The 21,926-nt window shown below is 43.0% G+C and overlaps 1 protein-coding gene across 1 annotated transcript; it reads left to right on the forward strand.

Moving 5' to 3' along the window:
- Positions 1–375: 375 nt before the first annotated feature.
- SPCS3 (signal peptidase complex subunit 3) lies at positions 376–19,796 on the forward strand. Its single transcript, XM_040333725.1, has 5 exons — positions 376–652; positions 9,166–9,239; positions 13,032–13,108; positions 15,361–15,476; positions 19,191–19,796. Exons 1-5 carry the CDS (start codon positions 510–512, stop codon positions 19,321–19,323), a joined length of 543 nt encoding a protein of 180 aa, XP_040189659.1. The 5' UTR covers positions 376–509; the 3' UTR covers positions 19,324–19,796.
- Positions 19,797–21,926: the final 2,130 nt, after the last annotated feature.

The following is a 21,926-nucleotide window of genomic DNA, read 5'->3' on the forward strand; positions in this document are numbered from 1 at the left end:
TGTTATATTTCATTCTGTAGCTAAATTTTATATGAGAATTACTCATTGTAATGAATACGTGTCTTACTTTTAAAACCTCTTGAGCTTCTATGTATCTTTATACCATACTGACGTACTCCTTTATTGTATGATGAAAACTTGTTTTTCTATTATAATATATATAAAAAAATTAAAAAAACTATTGTAAAGAGAAAAAAAAAACGTATTCAGTTTAGTCCTCATGTGGTAATTAGTCGTCCTTCCAGTGTCATCGTCTAACAAAGAAGAACTCTTCCATGGAGTCAGTCAGACTATGGAGACTCAGTCCAAGATGGCGCAGCGACTTCCGTCAAATGAACAGCGGATCCTTACGTGTAAGTAGAGCCCAGCCGGAAGTGACGTGATACGGAGGTCCGCTCGGCTCAGTCGGACAGACAGCTCAGCGTTAGCCCGGCTTCCGGTGTATGAGTCGGGGCTGCGCTGGTACCCAGTGACAGGAAGAGTAGTGTCGGCCCGGTCATCTCAGCACCATGAACACCGTTCTGTCCCGGGCCAATTCCCTTTTCGCCTTCTCCCTCAGTGTGATGGCCGCACTCACTTTCGGCTGCTTCATCACTACCGCATTCAAAGACCGAGTGGTGCCTGTGAACATCCATGTGTCCCGGGTCACGCTGTGAGTACTGGTCGGTGTATGAGGGGGAGGGGGACTGTGAGGTGCAGTCATTGTATGTATGTGGACATCCCTCGGCTCTGCTCTAGACAGTGTATACAGATCCAGCATCCTCCCCATATGTCTCTACATCACCATACAACCAGGACAGCCAGCCTGCATCCCAGGCCCTCCTGTCATATATCCCCCATGTCCATATGTCACTCTACATGGCAATTCTATCTATTGCAAAAAATGAATGCATGCATAATGCAGAAATGTGCAAATATTATATTTTGCATTGGAGCCTGCAGAGTATTGCAGCTGCAATCGGTGGATCGTGGGTGCGGTGCTTTGGTTCCTGCAGAGTATTCCTCCAGCCCCTGATCTCTACAGGGGTACAGACCAGTGGGGGAGACAAACATTACCCCCCCCCCCTGGATGGTCAGGTCACAGGCCTGAGCCCACCCTTTTTTGAGCGCCATGATTCTGGCTAAAATGATCATCGCATTTATTTTTTGCTTAGAATGGTGTAACATCATCTTTCATTTTATACAAAAAATTTGGCAAACGTTACTGTTTCGTTTTTATTTAAATTCATTTGGGTGTATTTTTTTCCACCCATAAATTGCATTTGAAAGACCGCTGCACAAATACAGTGCGACATAAAATATTGCAATAATCACCATTTTATTTTCTAGGGTCTCTGCTAAAAAAAGAAAATTCTATATAATTGTGTGTGTGTGATATATATATATATATCAAACTGTGTGTACACACACCGTGTTTGGGGGTATCAAGTAATTTTCTAGCCAAAAATAGATTTTAACTTTGTAAGAAACAAGTCTCAGGAAAAGGTTTAATCTTTAAAGCGGAAATCCATGGAACTTCCACTTTAAAGCGGATGTGCCAGTATAAAAAAATTATAAAAGCCAGCAGGTACAAATACTGCAGCTGCTGACTTTTAATATTAGGACACTTACCTGTCCTGGAGTAGAGCGCCGTCAGCAGCAGAGCACGAGCGATCGCTCGTCACTCTGCTGCTCCCCTCGCCATCCTCGGTGAGGGAACCAGGTAGTGAAGCGATCCGGCTTCTCTACCCGGTTCCCTACGGCGCATGCGCGAGTTGCGCTGAGCCCGCCGATTGGCTCACACGCTGTGTGCTGGGAGCCGAGTGTTCCCAGCACACAACGGGGGACAGACGGGAAGTCAGAAAAACCCGTCTTTTGCCCGTAGCGTGTGGCCGGAAGTGGGTGCACCCCCCTGAAAGGTGTCAAATGTGACACCGGAGGGGGGGCGGGTGCCGATCAGCGTGAGTTCCACTTTAGGGTGGAGCTCCGCTTTAAGTACTGGTGACCCCCTGACATGCCACATTTGGCTTGTGATTTTATTTTCTTTGGAGGGGTGCGGGTCTTGACAGTCACCCAGCTCCCACTACCTCTCCTGACGGCGTGGCGCAGAGCGGACGTTCACCTCTCCCTCCCTACAATCTTTTGGGACACGTCGCAGATCCCAGAAGATTGCCCGCTTGTGCATTCACAGTGCGCGCCCAGGTGTGAAGCTACAGCCGGGGCGCACACAGTTACGATGCTGGGGTCGCGGAGAGAAGGGAGAGAGGAGCGAGGCTTCGGGCGCCCGCATCGCTAGGCCGTGGGACAGGTGAGTGTCTGTTTATTAAGTCAGACTTTTAAATGAGTGTAACTCAACTTAAACTTCCCTCATCTACACACCAAAGTTAATTCCTATTGATCTAAGAACGAAAAGTTACAATGATTATAGTTATCTACCAGCGTGGATAATGTTGTGAAAAACATACAGTTTTTTTCTTTTGGCAGTTGAGTGAACAGAGAACTCTCTACACTTGTTTACATGAATGAATCGGGAAATTCTGCATAGAGATCTAAGGGGGGGGTTTGAATCGAGATTACAATTTTAAAACGATTAATTGTGCAGCTCTAATCGCGTGTTTCTAAAAAGAAAAACCCTATTGGTAGCCATTCATCCTGTGCCCTGCACGTAGATTAGGGTGGCAGCTCCCCTGAGCCCTGCATTACGGGCTGCCACTGGTACAGCCCTTTAGCTGCAGAGCTGGCGGAAGTATGAATAGATGAGGCTCTGTTCACAAGGACTTGCACCCATACAAGTGCTGTATTTTTTTGCCACGCATGGGGAAGCCCCCATGTCACTTGGAACGCAGTGGTCGCAGCCCCTGCCCCCAGTTTAACAACTGTACAGTCCCTGAATGCAGATTTGGAGCAGCGGCTGTAACAATGCAGCATTGATTGAAATAAATGGGACTGCTTGCATGGGGATGCATGGAACATCTGTGTGGGCAAATGCATTTGTTGCATGGGAAGTACGCCGGTGTGATGAAGGCCTTTAGGGTATTTAGGTTCTAACAATGTAACATGCTCCAGTACCTCCCTGCAGGCTCCGACCTCACAGACACATTCATTCACACCAATCTATAAAATTAAGAAACTACAAGTCCTGTCTGCCATTGCAGCAGACAGCTTGTAGTTCTTGATGAAATATGAAAGCACTGATGAGGGCCCTCTTTGTTCACCGACCCTAAATGCAAGTGTACAGCTTGTCATAAAGTGTATTTGTTCATTAGTACACCAGATACTACAGTCGGCTCCAAACTTCCAGTGTTTTGGCACTTATGGAGTGAAGTAATGTTATTCCCCCTCTACAGTCACTCATGACAGGAAAGGGAGGCTAAACAGGATTGCTTCACTATATGAGAGTTGCAGCGCTGGAAGTTTGAGGCTGGCTGTAGTATCAGGTGCACTATTAAATTATACAGTAAACAAAGGTGATGTGAATATTCTACAGCCCACGGCAAAAGGGAACTTGTTTGATTTACAGCAGAATTTAATCCAAAAGGTTTCACCTGTTGATCCTGCCAGTAACACACTACATGTCTTAAATTGATATTAAAGTCTTTTTTTTTTTTTTTTATAACAATAACAAACATGTTATAATTGCAGCCTCTGTGCAGTGCTTTTGCACAGAGCAGCCCAGATTCTCTTCTCGGGTCTCTTACCGGCGCTCCTGGCCCCTTCCTCCTGCGGAGTGCCCCTGTAGCAAGCAGTCTGCTATGGGGCCGCTGCTCTGTGTGTCCATTCAAACATGGACCCGCAGCTCGGCCCTGCCCCCTGTTTCTCCTCATTGACTCGCTGACTTTAAATGACAGCACCGCCCACTGCTGTCTCTCAGCCAATCGGGAGGGAGTGTACAGGACAGCAGAGTCTGGTGCAACATCGCTGGATCTCTATGGGGTTTAGGTAAGTATTAGGGGGGCTGCTGCACGCTAAAGGTTTTTTTTTTTATCTGAATGCATTATGATAAACCTTCTTCCTTTTACAAGCACTTTAAAGCGGGAGTTCACCCATTTAAAAAAAAAAAAAAAATCTCCCCTTAGCTTCCTGCTCGTTCGGTCTAGGGGAATCGGCTATTTATATTAAAATATGTGCAGTACTTACCCGTTTTCGAGCTGCATCTTCTTCCGTCGCTTCCGGGTATGGTCTTCGGGAGCGGGCGTTCCTTCTTGATTGACATTCTTCCGAGAGGCTTCCGACGGTCGCATCCATCGCGTCACTCGTAGCCGAAAGAAGCCGAACGTCGGTGCGGCTCTATACTGCGCCTGCGCACCGACGTTCGGCTTCTTTCGGAAAATCGTGACGCGATGGATGCGACCGTCGGAAGCCTCTCGGAAACCTGTCAATCAAGAAGGAACGCCCATTCCCGAAGCCCATACCCGGAAGCGACGGAGAGGATGCGTCTCGTAAACGGGTAAGTACTGCACATATTTTAAAATAAATAGCCGATTCCCCTAGTAATAACGAGCAGGAATCTAAGGGGGAAAAGTGCCCTCTAAGGGTGAACCCCCGCTTTAAGTGTCTCCCCTCTGGATGGAGGAGCAGTGGAGACCTTTGCAGAGCAGCATTGTCACCGTGGAGAGGGCAGAATTTGATGTAGTTGGCTAACAACTCCAGCTAATGCTTTTTAAGCAGTTACAGCAACGTTAATTTATTTTCATTACTTTTGGGCTAAAGGTTTTACATGAATGAATAAAAAGCTGGCTATTGTAAACACCCCTGTCAGTGTTCAATGGCAGACCTAAAACTGAAGCTCCTCACTCCATTCCCACCAGTCTAATAGCCACAAGGTCACTCACTGGTATCTTTGCTTCGGTTTCCTCCTGGTGCTGATCTTCAGCTGTCTTAAATTGGTTGGTGCAGGATGATGCAACTCCCATGCATGCAAAGGAGTTAGTCATTACGGAACACTGGTACTGTGCCAGAAAGGTAAACTGAGCTTTACATGCACAGCCCAGTGTACATTGTAGAAAGGACTGTAAACTTGCAGGTAGGTTTCATTTGCTGCAGAAAAGAGATGGAGTGTCTCTTTGGCAGTAAAAAGCCCACCTGCACCCAAGGTGTTTTTTTTTTTTTTTTTTTATATATACTTTGCTTTAGATTACGCGTATAAGCCGAGGCACCTAATTTTACCACAAACTGGGAAAACGTATTGACTTGAGTATAAGCCTAGGGTGTCTATGCCCATGCCTCACTGTGCCCATGCCTAGACTGACATTTTAACATGGGAGTCTATGGAAGAGGTGGCCGACTTTAAAAAATCGTCGCTCCCCGGCCGTAGGTCCCCCGGACAACAAACTTTGCACACTTGTAGAGGAAGAGGGCTACATGTGTGCCAAGTTTGGGATCCAGAGAACCTACGGCCAGCCGGTACCGGGTCCCCAAAATCCAGGAGATCAGGCACAAAAAGATGACTCGAGGATAAGCCGAGAGGGGCCATTTTCAGCACAAAAAAATGTGCTGAAAAACTCGGCTTATACTCGATTATATACGGTAACCCTTTCATGACTAAGCCTGACATTTGGTGTTTACAAGTTTATAATCTGTATTTTTTGCTAGAAAATTACTTAGAACCCCCGAACATATATATAAAAATTAAAAGTAAAGTTAGCCCATATTTTATTTTTTTTTTGTATAATGTGAAAGATGATGTTACGCCGAGTAAATAGATACCAAACATGTCATGCTTTAATTAAAAAATCTCCATAGGCGACGGTTTAATTTTTTTTTTTTTTTTTTACAGTTACCAGGTTAGAGTTAGAGGACCCCAATCCCTCCTTTGCACTTCAAAGTATCACAGCGATTCTGAATACTGTGTATTTTTTTTTTTAAATCCGGTGCCATTGGCAGCCGAAGAAACCCGGAAGTGACGTTGTGACGTCGCTTCTATGTTTACATTGAAGAGACTGAATCGAAGCCGTTCGTGGCTTCAATTCAGTCTCTCACCCGGAGGTGGTGTGTCGTGGTTAGGGTCTCCCGGTGGGACGGGAGGAGCGGCAGAGGCGGCTGGAGAGGATAACAACCGAGTGGCTTTTAGCCGCATCAGTTGTTATCCCTGGAAAGCCAATCGCCGGCTCTAAAAGATGATACGGCGGGCATCATCCCAGTATAACCCCTGAAAGCCGAGGACACATCTGCGTATGCTCGGCGGGAAAGGGTTAAACCCCCTCCCTACAGGCCAATTCTGACATTTCTCAGAACCCCAGACGTATTATTTATATTTGTATATTATATTTTAAGCAGAGGCCCCAGAGAATAAACGGCGGGTGTTTGTTCTGTTGCACAATATATGCATAACATTTTTTTCAAATGAAAAAGTATACTTTATCATTTTTATTATTATACAGGATTTATATAGCTCCAACAGTTTGCGCAGCCCTTTACAACAAGGGCAGACAGTACAATTTTAATACAGGGGGAATCGGAGGGCCCTGCTTATTAGAGCTTACAATCTAGGAGGGAGGGTCAAGTGATACAAAAGGTAAACGCTGTCGAGGGATGTAGAAGATAAGTACAGTTGTTAGGTAGGGGCAGGATAGGCTTTTGGAAATGTTAAGGTGGCAAGATTTGGACAGTGATTGAACATGGTACCTAAAGGATAGATCAGAGTCCAGGATTACACCTTTAATTCATTTTAGTGGAACACAAACACAATAGAATACCCCCCCCCCTTTTTTTTTTGGTAAAATATAAAAGATGATGATATGCCAAGTAAAAGGATACCTAACGTGTCACACTCTAAAGTTACGCACACCTGTTGAAAGGCAACAAACTACAGTATGTTCAATTGTCCATAGGCGATAACTTAAAAGCCTTTAGAGCAGGGCTTGACAATTTTGCTTTGAATCGAAGAGCCATTTTTTTCTCTGACTAGCAAGGCTTTGTTTTTGACGACAGAAGTGGCAGATCTTGGATTTGTACATGGAGGGGACTGGAGCAGGGCATGCTGATGGATGTGGCGGATTTCTCACTGGGTGGTTTTGGCAGCTGCATGTCCCTGTGGGCCTTTGACACCTAGGTTGTTGGGACTGGGGTTTTTGGTGTGTGTGTCTTGCTGTGTGGGCAGGACTCTGCTCACCTCTCTGCTGGAATCCCTCCCTGCACCCCTGTGACAGCACAAGGCACTCCTCTGTTACCTCCTAACACCACAAGACACCTCTCCATACTCAACTGACACCACAGCATACCCCTCCACATGTACTGATGCCACAGGAACCCCCCCCCCCCCGTGATACTTCAGTGACACAACTTTAATCCCCTTTGTAACCCCCCCAAACTTTACACCACAGGATACCTTTCTCCGTGACGCCTATGGATATCCTTCTGAGCCTGAAAACCTAGGATAGCACACAAACGCCCCCGTGACACTGCATGATACAGCTCTGCATTCCCCTCAGGACACCCCTCCATAACACAAGAAATCCCTCGCCCCTACTTGCGTCACAGGATCTATGCCTCGACGTGATAACACTTCTTCCCGCAATATAATCTCACATACCCCAATCTTTGACGTGCCTCTTGTGCATTCCCTCTCCGTTAATTTTGCTAGCCAGGAGTGGAATCGCGCACAGAGGAAAACTAGTATCGTGACCGGATAGTAATAGGTTTTCGGCCTGTACAGGGAAGGGATGTGCTATGTAATTGGTGCCCTCTGGTGGCAGTAGGTGTGAGGGCATCAGAACAGGAGCTATCCACTCGGGGTGTAGGAGTTGCTCACACCTGGTGCTGGCAGTGGATGGGTTGGTGGGGAACCGGGATGTACTTTCTGGTCGCTGTGAGATTTGTCGAGCCCTGCTTTAGAGGTTACTACCTTAGAGTTGCAGAGTAGGTCTGGTGCTAGAAATATTGCCCTCACTCCGTGGCAATACCTCACATGTGGTGCAATATATTTGAATCAGTTTGCCATCTATAGTGGCTATCTGGCCAGTAATACGCCTCATATTAGTGAGACACAGCTCTGGATGCATGAGCACAGGAAGCACCACAGACCGCAGCATTGTCAGTCTGGCGGTGGGGGTGTAGTGTTAAATGTATTAGCAGATTTATATACACTAACAAGTTGAAGCTAATTTGTAGCTCACACTTTATAATCAGTTACGGACAACTTTTTTTCCCCTTTGGGATAAAGACTGTCAGAATACACTGATCAGCGCTGCAGACAATTGGCTGCTAGTGGTGATCGAATGAAAATATATCAACAGTTCAGTGCAGAAGAGCTCCTCTCCAGCAGGAGCAGCCATGGATGGACCTGCTGAACTAGCTGAATTTCGATCCATCTGTGGCCAACTTTAGTTAGGCTCCATTAACTTTGGCATGTCTCCAAAGTCGCACAGTTTCCCGTGCGATTTTTGATCCGACTTTACACTCAAAAGTTCTAAGTTGCATTAAAAGTTGCACCAAAGTAGTGCAGGCACCTTTTCAAAGTCGCTACGACTTTAAAGAGAAGGTAAAGCCCCTCCCGTCACCGAAAATGTTAGTAGCTACAAATACTGTAGCTGCTGACTTTTATTATTGGGACACTTGCCTGTCCAGTGATCCCGCAATGTCGGTACCCCAGCTAAATTTCCCATTTGCTCTCGGGTGCTGCCGTCGCCATTTGTGGTAAGGCAAACGGGTTCCCTACTGCGCATGCACATTCTGCTTTGGCGGTGGAGGAAGGAGGGGGAGTGGGGTGGAACTTCCAGGAGACTTTGCTGCAGCCAGGTCTCCCAGAAGTGGGGACGGGTTCCTGTCAGAAGGTCCCAAATGTGGCCTCGGAGGGGAGGAGGAAGCAAATGAGAGGAGCTTCCACATTTTGAGTGGCACACCTCTTTAAGTCGCACTGATTTGAGCGGGTGTCATTGAAAAGAATAAGGTGCAATTCGTCATACGACTTTGTCCAAAGTGTGAATGGAGCCTTAGGCAACTTACACCCCAGCCATCCAAATAAATGCAAAGGATCTTTTTTTGTTTTTGAATTTCCCTGTGTTAACTGTGATCGCAGGCGAACTGGACTAGGGAGAATATATTCTAATAAATCATCTCCATCTCTAGTAATTTTGTTAGGAAAGGTAAAGGATGCTGAACGCTTCTAGAAGTTTTGAATAAAATATTCTGATATTGATTAAAACCTTATTTGGCCATCTGTAATGTTTTATGATCTTTTCTTTTTAGAGAGAATGTGGAAGACTTCACCGGCCCAAGAGAAAGGAGTGACCTCGGATTCATCATATTTGATATAAATGCAGATATCCTTTATGAAGCACGCAAAATGCTATTATGTGTTATTGTATGGTTTCCCCCACATTCTCCGTCTGAATGCTGATAAACTTAATCCCTTTGATAACATGTTCTGCAGGCAAAAAAATCCCAAGGTTATGTTTACTTTTGTTATCATTGCCAAAAATACAGCAAATTATTGCAGCAGAGTTTACTTTACTCTAAATATATATGCTGCTTTGCCAAAACACAATTTTTTACTCGTGATGTTATATTAGAACATTGCTTTTTAAATGGTTTAAGAAGACAAGAATGCTATAATGAAAAGAGACAGATATAAAATATGTCCTCAAACGTGTGTTTTCCTGAAGTTTGACTATCTAGAGGTGTCTTATCAGAGCATATGTCATAAGTCAGTCTTGTGGACCTTATATTCCCTAGACTACAAAATCATGCTTTTTCTCCTACCAGTCAAGATGGCCTGCTTTGACGTAGGGTTTTGGGGTTGTAAAGGTTTGTTTCATATTAGTGCATTATTGGTTCATTTACCTTTTCCTTCGATTTCCCTTCTAAATGTTTTTTTTTTTCTTTGTCTGAATTTCTCACTTCCTGTTTCTCAGTAAGCTTGCCCCCATCATCTGAGCCTTTCTGGCTGGGGATTAGTCAGCGTGCTCGCCCCCTCCCTTGGGACTACATACCTGCGGGGAGACGCTGCGCTCCAAAAAATTAACCTTTACAATCCCTTTCAAGAATGAATGTGTGTGTGTGTGTGTTTATCTATCTATCTATCGGACCGCCGCACGACAATATACGTCAGCAGAGCGGCTGGCCATAAGCACATACAGGTCCCGCAATCTGGTCACAGAGCTGAAAAGAACGGGGAGAGGTAAGTGTAAACAAACCTTTCCCCGTTCTTCCTAGTGTCAGTGATCGTCTGTTGCCTGTCATAGAGAACGACGATCAGTGATGTCACGCCAGGCCGCGCCTCCCTACAGTAAAAATCACACACTAGGGCACACTTAACTCCTACAGTGCCACCTAGTGGTTAACCCCTTCACTGCCGTGATCAAGTACCACCAAAAGCAATCTCTATTTGTGGGAAAAAGAGGACGCCAATTTTGTTTGGGAGCCACGTCGCACGACCGCGCAATTGTCAGTTAAAACGACGCAGTGCCAAATCGCAAAAAGTGGCAAGGTCCTTTAGCTACAAAATGGTCCGGGGCTTAAGTGGTTAAAGTCTGGAACAGCTTTTCTGAACCTTTTTAACAGAGAAACCCTTGAAATAACTTCTAAAATGAATCTATCTACAATTAATGCTACATTTGTGTGATGGACTGTGGGAAGAGTGCGCCATACACTTGTGGTTATTGGGAAGAATTACTCTTACAGATAGCTACTACTGGTGTCAGTGGAAAGTTATCCGAGAGGCAGAAATGTCTCCCTATTCAAATACTTTCAGATCAAGTAACACATCACAGCCCATCACATGTAAAATAAGTTATTGTAAATAAAATGGTTTGACGCAGGGAGAGATACAATATCAAGTGCCCGACACTACCTAGCATAATAGGTTAATTCACTTATGAACAAATATAGTCCCTCTGATGATGACTTCCATGGAACCCTGGTTGACAAACCCTGGTCTGGATCATTGCTACTTCGAAAAAAAAATTCTAGCCAGGAAAGCGAGGAATAGACCGCAGACCTCTTGAGTCAAGTCCTGCCTTGAATAGAATAAACTACATAGAATGCAGTAAGTAAAAAAAAAAAAAACTCCTTCCTTTACAACCACTTTTAGTGCTTGTCGACTGCCGCACACAGAAATACAGATCTGCAGCATGGCACGTCCCATTTAAGAAGCGCCATTGTGGACACGCGCAAACTCCGTGACCCCGACCGCGGGTCCCGCAGACTCGATGTCCGTGGGCATACCTACAATCGTGTCACAGTGAGGAAGAACGGGGAAATGCTGATGTAAACAAGCATTTGCCCAGTCTTCCTAGTGACAGGACAGTAATCACTGCTTCCTGTAATGCGAAGTGGTGGTCACTGTTGCGTTATGCACAGCCCACCCCCCCCCCCCACAGTTAGAATCACTCCCTAGGGCACACTTACCCCATCAGTGCCACCTAGTGGTTAACCTCTTCACTGCCAGTGTCAGGTTCACAGTAATCAGTGCATTTTTTTTTATAGCACTGATCGCTGTGAAAATTACAATGGTCCCAAAAATGTGTCAAGTGTCCGCCATAATGCCGCTGTCACGATGATAAATGCAGGTCGCCGCCATTACTAGTAAAAAAAAAAAAATTATAATAAAAATGCCATAATTCTATCCCTATTTTGTAGACGCTATAACTTTTGCGCAACCCAATCAATATACGGTTATAGCGATGTGTGTGTGTAATATATATATTAGATTTTTTTAGGGATATTTATTATAGTAAAAAATATTGAATTTTTTTCAAAATTGTCGCTCTATTTTTGGTAATGGCGCAAAAAATAAAAACCTCAGAGGTGATCAAATATCACCAAAAGAAAGCTCTATTTGTGGGATAAAGGATGCAATTGTCAGTTAAGGCAACGCAATGCCGAATCGCAAAAGGTGGCCTGTTCTTTGGCCAGCGAAATGGTCCGGGGCTTAAGTGGTTAAGTTGTACTTTAAGCACACAGTTTCCACTTCTGTGTTTGATCCACTTCTACTTACTGCTTTTCTATAAGAATTGAAGCATACTGTGAATGGGAGGGTGTATATTAGAGCTGCACGATTCTGACTAAAATGAGAATCACAATTTTTTTGCTTCGGAGATGGATCATGATTCCGGCGGCATAACATCATCTTTCACATTTAAAAAAAATTGTGCTAACTTTGCTGTTTTTTTTTTTTTGTTTTCCTCATTGAAGTGTAGTTTTTCCCAAACATGCATTTGAAAGACTGCTGGGCAAATAGTGTGACATAAAGAATATTGATTTTTAACTTAAACAAGTGTCAGAAAAAGATTTAGACTTTAAGTGGTTAAACTTTCTGCATTTACACACAGGCGTTTGATCTAAGAAGGAAGCGTTGGTTACAATGTTTCCTGTTATAAACTTGGCAGACTGCCCGGATATTGTCTTTTGACAGCTGATAGTCTCTCCACTTGTTATATGAAAGAATCGGCAAACTCTGCATTGGAGATGTCAGGGGGGGGGGGGGGTTGAATAGAGATCACAATTTTTTTTTTTTTGATTAATTGTGCAGCTCTAGTGTATATCTGTCTGGCCAGGATTATTTATTTTTATGTTTGTGTTGTGCTTTGTTGTACAGTACATTTTTACTGGTATAAGCGCTCTCCCTTCGTTAGATTAAGACCTCTTTCACACTGGCTAAAACGCTGCTCGTTTTTGCTGTACTTTTTGGACACTAGTGGGGGGGTGCTCTATACCCCCAATTATTATTTATTTCAATTTTTTTAAATTCCCGTTTTGCGACGTCTATAAAACACTTTTCATTCATTGCAATGGGCAGAGCATTTGGGAGCGCTATTTACAGCACACCTAAATCGCCCAAAAGATGCTGCTTGCAGTACTTTTCATAAAGTCCCGCAAGCGCACCATCCTATTATGAAGATACACTGCATCATTCAATGCAGTGCATCTTATCACACTGGGGCGGTGAGCTTTTCAGAGGCCATTTCTCGTGCCTTAAAACTGCCTCAGTGTGAAGGTAGCCTAAGTATTAAAGAAATGGTAGATCACGGCTATGTGGAAGAGCAATTTTTGGTTTATAAATTCACTATAAAGGGATAATCCTAACATTTTGTTGTTTTTCTTAATTGCCTTACATTTGCAGCCAATATTTGACTGGAATGTCAAGCAGCTGTTTATATATCTGTCTGCAGAATATGCCACTAAAAGTAATGTAAGTATGATTGTCTTTTTTCTGATTCTAGGCGGTTTTATGAATGTTGCATAAATCGGCTTAAAGAGAAGATTGGGGCGATTTACCAAAACGGGTGCACACAGACACTGGTACATCTGTACATAGTAACCAATCGGCTTCTAACTGTAGCTGGTTTGAAGCTTTAAAATAAAACCTAGACGCTGATTGGTCACTATGCACAGCTGCACAGTGTGCACCAATTTTAGTAATTGTCTCCCAACGTCACTTTGCCCATTTATGGTAAAATGAGGGTCTCTGCATATTACCTTTTCCCTTGGCATATATATTTACCAAGCCACAATTCTTTGCTGCCGCCTTGCACTATCTGAACCCTAGCTAACAGAGTGGGGCTTTCAGGTATAAGTAGCATGTGACCAACTCTGTGACTTTGGTTTTACCAGTTGGTGAAAGCAGGCATGTGGCACAATATGGTAGGCTTAGTTTTTCCTCTGCCAGAAATAACAAATCTGTGCTTGCTGCTCACCTCTCCTGTTCTTACAGATTGGCCACTGGCCTTTGGGAGGTACAGTGATGCAATTCCTACACCTGCAAGTAGAAGTTACAATATCCTAGCATTCAACACCATTGTCGGCAAAAGTAGAGCGTGTACACTGCAAGTCTTTTACCAAAAAACTCCCCTTTCTTGCATTTTTTTTTTTTTGTCCCCTTCCTCAGTACCACTTGAGATACATTTGCCAGCATTCCCCTGGGCTGTTCTTATTCGTCTATTTAAAGATATCTGTAAAACCTGTATTTGTGCTGGCTGATGAGCTTTAAAACTATTACTTCATGTCATGTTACAAACACCCATAATTTCTTCCCCTAGAAAAAATAAAATTATTTCAGAAAAGTTAGCATGGCAACATATAATGGAGATTTTACTGCCCCAGTTACTGCTGTCATCTTGTACTGAGAGCTAAAGTAGAAATAAATCATGCTTGCCAACATTATGAGAAACTTCCCTGTGGGTTTGTACTGTTACCCCCCAAATGTCGTTCTGTGCTGTCTCTCTTGTTGCTCCCACAGCCACTAGAATTTGTGTTGGTTTCTATTTTCAATATAAAGCTTATTTATGAAGTGTACTACCTTCTGATGCTGAAATCTATATACATAATATCAAAGGATACACTCCATGCCAATCTATCCACTTGCAACTTTTCTAAAGAAAGATATACATGAAGTCGTTCTGAAAGGACTTTACCCTATATTCCCTTACTCTTTAGCAGCTCTTATTGGCAAAGATGTTGGCTCAACAGTCAGTAAAACCCCATCACTTAACTCCATGTTGCTACGTTATAGGGCAGGCCATGGCACACAGACAAACCAGAACAGGATGGGAGGCAAAGATAAAAACATCACTAAGAGGTCTCTGCTGTATCCAATACTAAGAAAATGGGTTTTGCTGGTATGGTGTGGTTCTGTTTTAAAGAGTCAGATTTTGGTTTGGAATTTACCATTCTTTACTCCCAATAAAATTGTGGACAAAAGGTGTTTAACTTTAAGCAGCAGTTGGGACCTCATTTTGTAATGTGCACATATTGCATTTTATAGCTTGGGTATTGGTTCTTTGTATTTAAATCTAATATTAAAGGATAAGTTCACCTTTGGAAACATGTTACATGTTCCACCAGTTTTTAGGGTGGAACATGTGACATGTTCCCGCTCCTGTAGCTGCTCGGCGATCGGAGCCCTTTGTGAGACAGTAGTACAGGGGAGAAGTTCCCTGTACCAGCTGTTTACTGCCCACACAGCTGTGTCATTCATTCACAGAGTTCTGTGGATGGTGCTGTCTGAAAGTTCTTGCATCATTCATTCAGAGTTCTGTAAATGGGAATCTACAAGTACTGACAGCCTTTGTGGCTGTCGGCTTGTCGTTCTCTGTGAACTACCATGGCGCTGTTGAGCACTGTGGTAGTTCATTGTCTTTTCCTGTCCGTGTATATTTGCCTGCCCATATGTGGTATGAGCACACAGGTACACTGACAAGTTTGAAGTAGTCCTGCGTGGCATCAACAGATTGCAGGTGCAATGCTTTCCAGGCTCCTGGAAAGCATTGCAAAATCGCAAAAAAGATGTGCATTTATCTATTTTTTTTTAAAAGGTGAACTTCTACTTTAAAGTATTGACCATACTTTTACACAGTTTTTACTTCAATGTGCATGATTCTTTGTATGATCTGTCACATAATTTGCGAAATATTAATGCAGAATGTTTTGCTGATTTCATTTTAGGCTTTAAACCAGGTTGTGCTATGGGACAAAATCATCCTCCGGGGTGATAACCCAAAATTGTCTTTAAAGGAGATGAAATCAAAGTATTTTTTCTTCGATGATGGAAACGGTCTGAAGTAAGCATCTGGAAAAAATATATTGTTTTTATTAAGATGTGCTCTCCTCAAGAAGCGAATGCAAAAGATAAAATTTATAAGGTGAAACCTGACAGAATAAGCTGATTTCTGTTTACTCTTTGGCGCCAGAAAGTTTAGTGATTGATTTGTGGTGACAGAAGGAAGGGTTCTGTACAGGATCAGGATGTCAGAAATACTTTAAAGTGGCGCTGTTTAATTATATCATTTGATATTCCTTGTACTACACATTCCTGAACAAGCTTGGTGTTACTTGTTGAAATCTGAAACGATTGATCAGGAATATAGATATTAAATGACCTATTGGCTCCTCCTATCAGAGTAGTAGTTTTTTTTTTAGTTCATTTGAATGGCTTCTGGGTCTGTTTCCTTTAAAAAAAAAAAAAGCTTCAGGGAAATTGCAATTTTCCTGCGGTTCCAGCACCCGCAAACACAATGTGGGTTGAGATGCATGGGGTGCCATTAAGCATGATTGGCAGCCCCGCGCCTTTCTAGAGAACAGCTCGATTTGGTTGCGGGTGTGGGAACAGCTGCGATACCCGCAACCACCTCACACATTGTGAACCTAGCGTAAATCTGCTAGTGTATCTAACTCTACCCTTTCTACAGATTGACACCACTGATGTGCAGAGGTGTCTTGGTTGCTCTTCAAGTGAAGTGGAGACACCATAAGACAGGAAGAAGTTGATTTACAAAAGGCAAATAGGCTGTGCAGTTGGCAAGCACAGTTACTCCATAGCTTAGTAAATGAGGGGAAGATCTGCTGACTTCCATCATCTATTCATGTGCAAAGTGGAGCATCACCTACTTTACTAAGCCCTGGAACAACTGCACCAAAGTCTATTTGCCGTTATTAAATCGGCCCTACAGTGTGTTACCTGGCCAGATGAAAAGCCGAAAAAGGAGAAAAGAAATAAGGGAACAAATGTAGCCACTGAATTTACAGATTGCAATATGTTACATTTTTGTCTTTGGGTTTAATGTTGCTTTAATTGTTACTGAAATATTCCATAACTGTGTCAGTCCATATGTTATCAGATTAGGAAATATATATATATATATATATATATATATATATATATATATATATATATATATATATATATATATATATATATATATATATATATATATATATATATATATATATATATATATATATATATATATATATATATTTGCTTAAAGCTTATCTGACAGTGATAATACAGGCAGTAACTATTCCAGTGCTAGGAAGACAATATACTTCCATTCCCTTCTGTACCAGGACAATTTAAACCTATGACTGAGGAACCCTGCCCTTTTCCTTTTTCTCCATAACCTAGTCAGGCATGGTTCTGTAGTCAAACAGTCACTGCCCCTACCTATGACTGGTCTTTACAGCAAGGAGCCCTGGAAAGGGTGAACGCATGTCAAACACACAGAATAACCAAGCTCAACTTACCAACCAATCAGCAACCAACCAAATTCACCTGTCTAACAGTGCGTTAAAAACAGGGTTTAGTTGCACACATTTGCAAATACATGCGTAAGCTGCAGGCCCCATCAAGGCTCCCTGTGTACTGCAGTCCTAACTCTAAAATGTAAAGTCTCCTCAGTGGAAGCACATGTATGCTGATGGTTTTGTAGTCCCCAGAAACAGTGTAAAAAAGATAGTACAGGCAGACCGTACAGGAAAATATTGGCTCACAATATTTCTAACCAACGAAGACCAGCAGGTTTTTTATTTTACCTTATTTAAACAGATTTAACAAAACACTTTTAGATGTATGTTTAACAGACCTAAATGGACCATATAAGAGAAGTTCATTGTCAGTTTGTAAACCCTGCTAATACCAAATATTGGGGCTTTGATTCACTCGTGTTGTACATAGCCTTTGTTTGGGGGGAACATAAAAGTATAGGCATTGTATGCTGTCCCATACGCACTACCTACATGTATGTACTTCTCTTTTTACAAATGCTTCAGGTTTCCAAATATTTTAAGCGGTAGTAAACCGCACCTTTTAAAAAAAAAAAAAAAAAAAAAAAAAACAACCTTCAAGACCATGGCATAATGTGCCAATATGCATCGCATACTAGCACATTAATAAATACTTACCTTAGAACGAAGCCCTCCAGCAGCGCTGTCGCCACTCACAGGGCTTCATCTTCACCCAGTCTTCAGGGTTTGAGTGCTCATGCCATTTAGGGTGGCACAGTGGTGTAGTGGGTAGCACTCTTGTCTAGCAGTAAAAAGGTTTGAATCCCAACCACGACACTACCTGCCTGGAGTTTGCATGTTCTCCCTGTGCCTGAGTGGGTTTCCCCTGGGTACTCCGGTTTCCTCCAACACTCCAAAGACATGCTGGTAGGTTAATTGGCTTCTGTCTAAATTGGCCCTAGTATATGAATGTGAGTTGGGGACCTTGGATTGTAAGCTCCTTGAGGGTAGGGACTGATGTGAATGTACAATGTATATGTAAAGTGCTGAATTGACAGCGCTATATAAGTACCTAAATAATAATAATTTGATTGGCCGAGCTGCGATGGAGTCATGGCCGCGGTACGGAGCTCTGAAGAGACTGCACGGGGTATCCCATCCCTTCAGAATGAATGTGCAAATCTATGGGAATGTAGCACCTTAAGGCTGGGTTCACACTATGTGCGGCGCAGGGCACATAATTTCACGTCTAAATTCGGACCTGAAACTGAGCCAAAGACGCACAGGACCCTTCTGCTGTGTGCTCTGCAGCCGCATCCAATTTGCATAAGTGTAAACCGAGCCTAAAACAAGACACGCGCACCTGTCATTGAATTCTGAATGATCTTGGAAGCATCTCAAGCTGATGCCATTGACGCAAGCCTGTTAAAAGTAGTCCTACTTGTGCCACATGCGCACATGGGAGAAAACCAGGAGAACATCTGTTGGTAAGACTTGTAGGAAGGTTTGAGAAATGCTTTACCTATGCTGTCTATAGACATCAAATTACAGTCACCCAGTTTATCTTCAATCGCCCCGATTTCACTACATTCTTGTGTCTGACAGAGCCACCCCCCCCCAACCATATAAACTGGCTACTTTTGGAGAAGCTTTGATTAACAACTTCCCCAAATTATGACATGTCACACATACATGAAATATAATTTTTTTTGTTTGCTAGAAATTTACTTGGAACCCCAAACATTGCACGGCCCCCCTGCACTCCCAGGAGACCTCCAGTCCCTTGGGACAGCACTGCCAGCATACTCTATGGTTAAGAAAAAAAAAATCGCTGCCAGCCCCTTCTCCTACACCACTCCTCCTGTGTCACACTCCTTGTAAATTGAAGTCTCTAAATACCTCATAAGCTCAGTCCTTTCATGGGCCGTTCACGTGACTGCGCTCCTCTGATGTTTCATGGGTGGTGACGTGACCCCTCTCCTCCAATCGAAAGCTACACTCGGAGCGGCCAAAAGGATGGCGCTTATGAGTTATTTAAAGCATTCGATTTACAATGACAGTGACGCAAGAGGAGTGGTGTAGGCGAGGGGCTGGCAGTGATTTTTTTTTTCCCTTAACCTTTGGAGTATGCTGGCAGTGCTCTCCCCGGGGCAGGAGAGGTGGCTGGCACCAGGCCTGTATGTGCTGGTAAATAAGGCTGTGTTTGTTTTTTGTTTTTTATAGCCATTTCAATTGTGGTTTCTCGTGGTGGTAATCTTTTTGTTTTCTTCTAGGGGAAATCGGAATATAACACTGACCCTCTCCTGGAATGTTGTCCCAAATGCCGGAATCCTTCCTTTGGTCACTGGATCAGGCCATATTTCTGTTCCATTTCCTGATACCTATAAAACCACAATGAACTATTAAGTTATTGCAATGTTTTCCTAACTTGATTTTTTTATATATTTGGTCCTGTACATCTTGAAAATAGCCTGCCTAATTTTCCTACCAAAATAAAGAGACATGTTTTATTTACAACAAAAAAAGAAGAAAAAACGTCACTTGGCAATAAAACGTTTTATCCTGAAATGTAATGGCCATGTGGGTAACAGCATCATTGTAAATACTGGTAAGAAGCCACAATTTTTTTATTTTTTTATTTTGAGCAATTCATGTATGTTTAGTCTCCCTGGTTATTTGGGGGAAAAACAAGTTGTACCCATTTGTTACGAGCAATGCAATCATTTTTCGTTCATAATGGCTGAGCCAGCTGAGTAAATGTGATGAATGTATTGTTTTTTTTATTAGGATAATCTTTCTGGAAATACATTATGCTGTCATCTATTGACCAATGTGAGCAGTCCAAACACTGTTTTCAAATAAAACTATCCAACATGGTGTACAGACTCCTTTCTGACTTTTCTTTGTAGTCATGGTGTAGATTACTAACTGCTGTTTAAAGCACTCTTCTACATATTTAAAGGAAAGCTGTAGGTAACCATGCTACATCAAGAAAGATTCTACTGTAAATTTAAAGTATTGCAGGCATGGTCTTATGTACAGCACATTTCCTGTCCCTTGGCTTGGGGGAATCTCTCTATAGGCGCTGTGGTTGACTCCTGGCAACTTGTTCCTCTGTTGCCGGGCATACTTCCTGTCTACAACTGCAGGGTCTGAAGTCTCAATTTGTTACCCTCGTCTTCTGGCTGCCATTTATTTACAGTACGTCCTGCCAGTGTAGATATTTAATTGCGATCTTCATAAACTTCATCAGGTTCAAGGGTAATGTAAAGTAAGAACAAGCCGCGCAAATAACGTGATAATTAATACATCAAATCAACTAGCATACAAAATTATGACGTAGTGCCATTGTTAGATTGAAATCGCTTAAAGCGAATTGGTTACCCCATTCGTAATATATTCCAATGAGTCCCAGTGAAAAAACAAAAAATTGAAAAAATCTATGTCTTCTTTAACCACTTAAAGACCCGCGTATTGTAAATGTACGTCCTCTTTTTAAATATGGATATCTCAGTAACGGCAGCAGCCGCTGCCACAACTGAGGTATCCATATTTTCTGTGGGCAGCCGTGTAAACGATAACGGCGGTCTCCGCGAGATCGCCGTTATCGGTGGCGGGAGAGGGCCCCCCCCTCCAGCCGCTTTTCCGTGCCCTCCGCCGCTTACCGTAGCCGTCGGTAGCGGCGGAGGAGATCGGATGCTGCCGCCTGGAGAGCGAGGACTTGAGTGAGGGCAAGATGGCCCCCACCCGTCCTCATAGCTCTGCTGGGCGGAAGTGACGTCAAAACGTCAGTCCCGCCCAGCCTCTTAAAGAGACAATTTTTTTGTTGTCATTTTTTTAAATGACAAATTTTCCATTTTTTTTTTTTTTTCGCACATTTAAGTCTAAAGGACCTGTCATGCTTTTTTATATTACAAGGGATGTTTACATTCCTTGTAATAGGAATAAAAGTGATAATTTTTTTTTTTTTTTAATTTCAGTGTAAAAAAATAATAAAATCAATAAAAATAAATTAAGAAAACCCCCAAAAAAATTTTTTAAAGCGCCCCGTCCCGACGAGCTCGCGTGCAGAAGCGAACGCATACGCGAGTAGCGCCCGCATATGAAAACGGTATTCAAACCACACATGTGAGGTATCGCCGCGATCGTTAGAGCGAGAGCAATAATTATAGCCCTAGAGCTACTCTGTAGCTCAAAAAATGCAACCTATAGAATTTTTTAAACGTCGCCTATCGAGATTTTTAAGGGTAAAAGTTTGACGCCATGCCACGAGCAGGCGCAATTTTAAAGCGTGACATGTTGGGTATCCTTTTACTCGGCGTAACATTATCTTTCACAATATATAAAAAAATTGGGCCAAATTTATTGTTGTCTTATTTTTTAATTCAAAAAAGTGAATTTTTTCCAAAAAAAGTGCGCTTGTAAGACCGCTGCGCAAATACGGTGTGAAAAAAGTATTGCGATGACCGCCATTTTATTCTCTAGGGTGTTAGAAAAAAAATATATATGTTTGGGGGTTTTAAGTAATTTTCTAGCAGAAAAAACAGTTTTAGTCTTGCAAACACCAAATCTGAAAAACACCTAAGGGCCCAGATTCAAGAAGCACTTGCGCCCGCGCAACCATAGTTGCGCGGCGCAAGTGCTTACTTGCTCCGGTGTAACGAGTGCTCCTGATTCAGGAACCTCGTTACACCGAATGCAGCCTAGGATGTGACAAACATAAGCCTCCTTATGCCTTCACATCCCAGGCTGCATTCTTGAGTTGGCCGCTAGGGGGCGCGGCCTTTGTGATCGGCGTGTAGTATGCAAATTGCATACTACCACCGATTCACAAAAGTTGCGCGGGCCCTGCGTACGCAAGGTACGGAGTTTCCGTACGGCGCCTTTAGCATAAGGCTGCTCCTGCTAATAGCAGGCGCAGCCAATGCTAAAGTATAGCTGCGCCTCCCGCCCGTGAAATTTAAATTTCACGTCGTTTACGTAAGTGAACCGTGAATGGCGCTGGACGC

The sequence above is a fragment of the Rana temporaria genome, chromosome 1 (assembly GCF_905171775.1).
Source record: "Rana temporaria chromosome 1, aRanTem1.1, whole genome shotgun sequence".
NCBI lineage: Eukaryota > Metazoa > Chordata > Amphibia > Anura > Ranidae > Rana > Rana temporaria.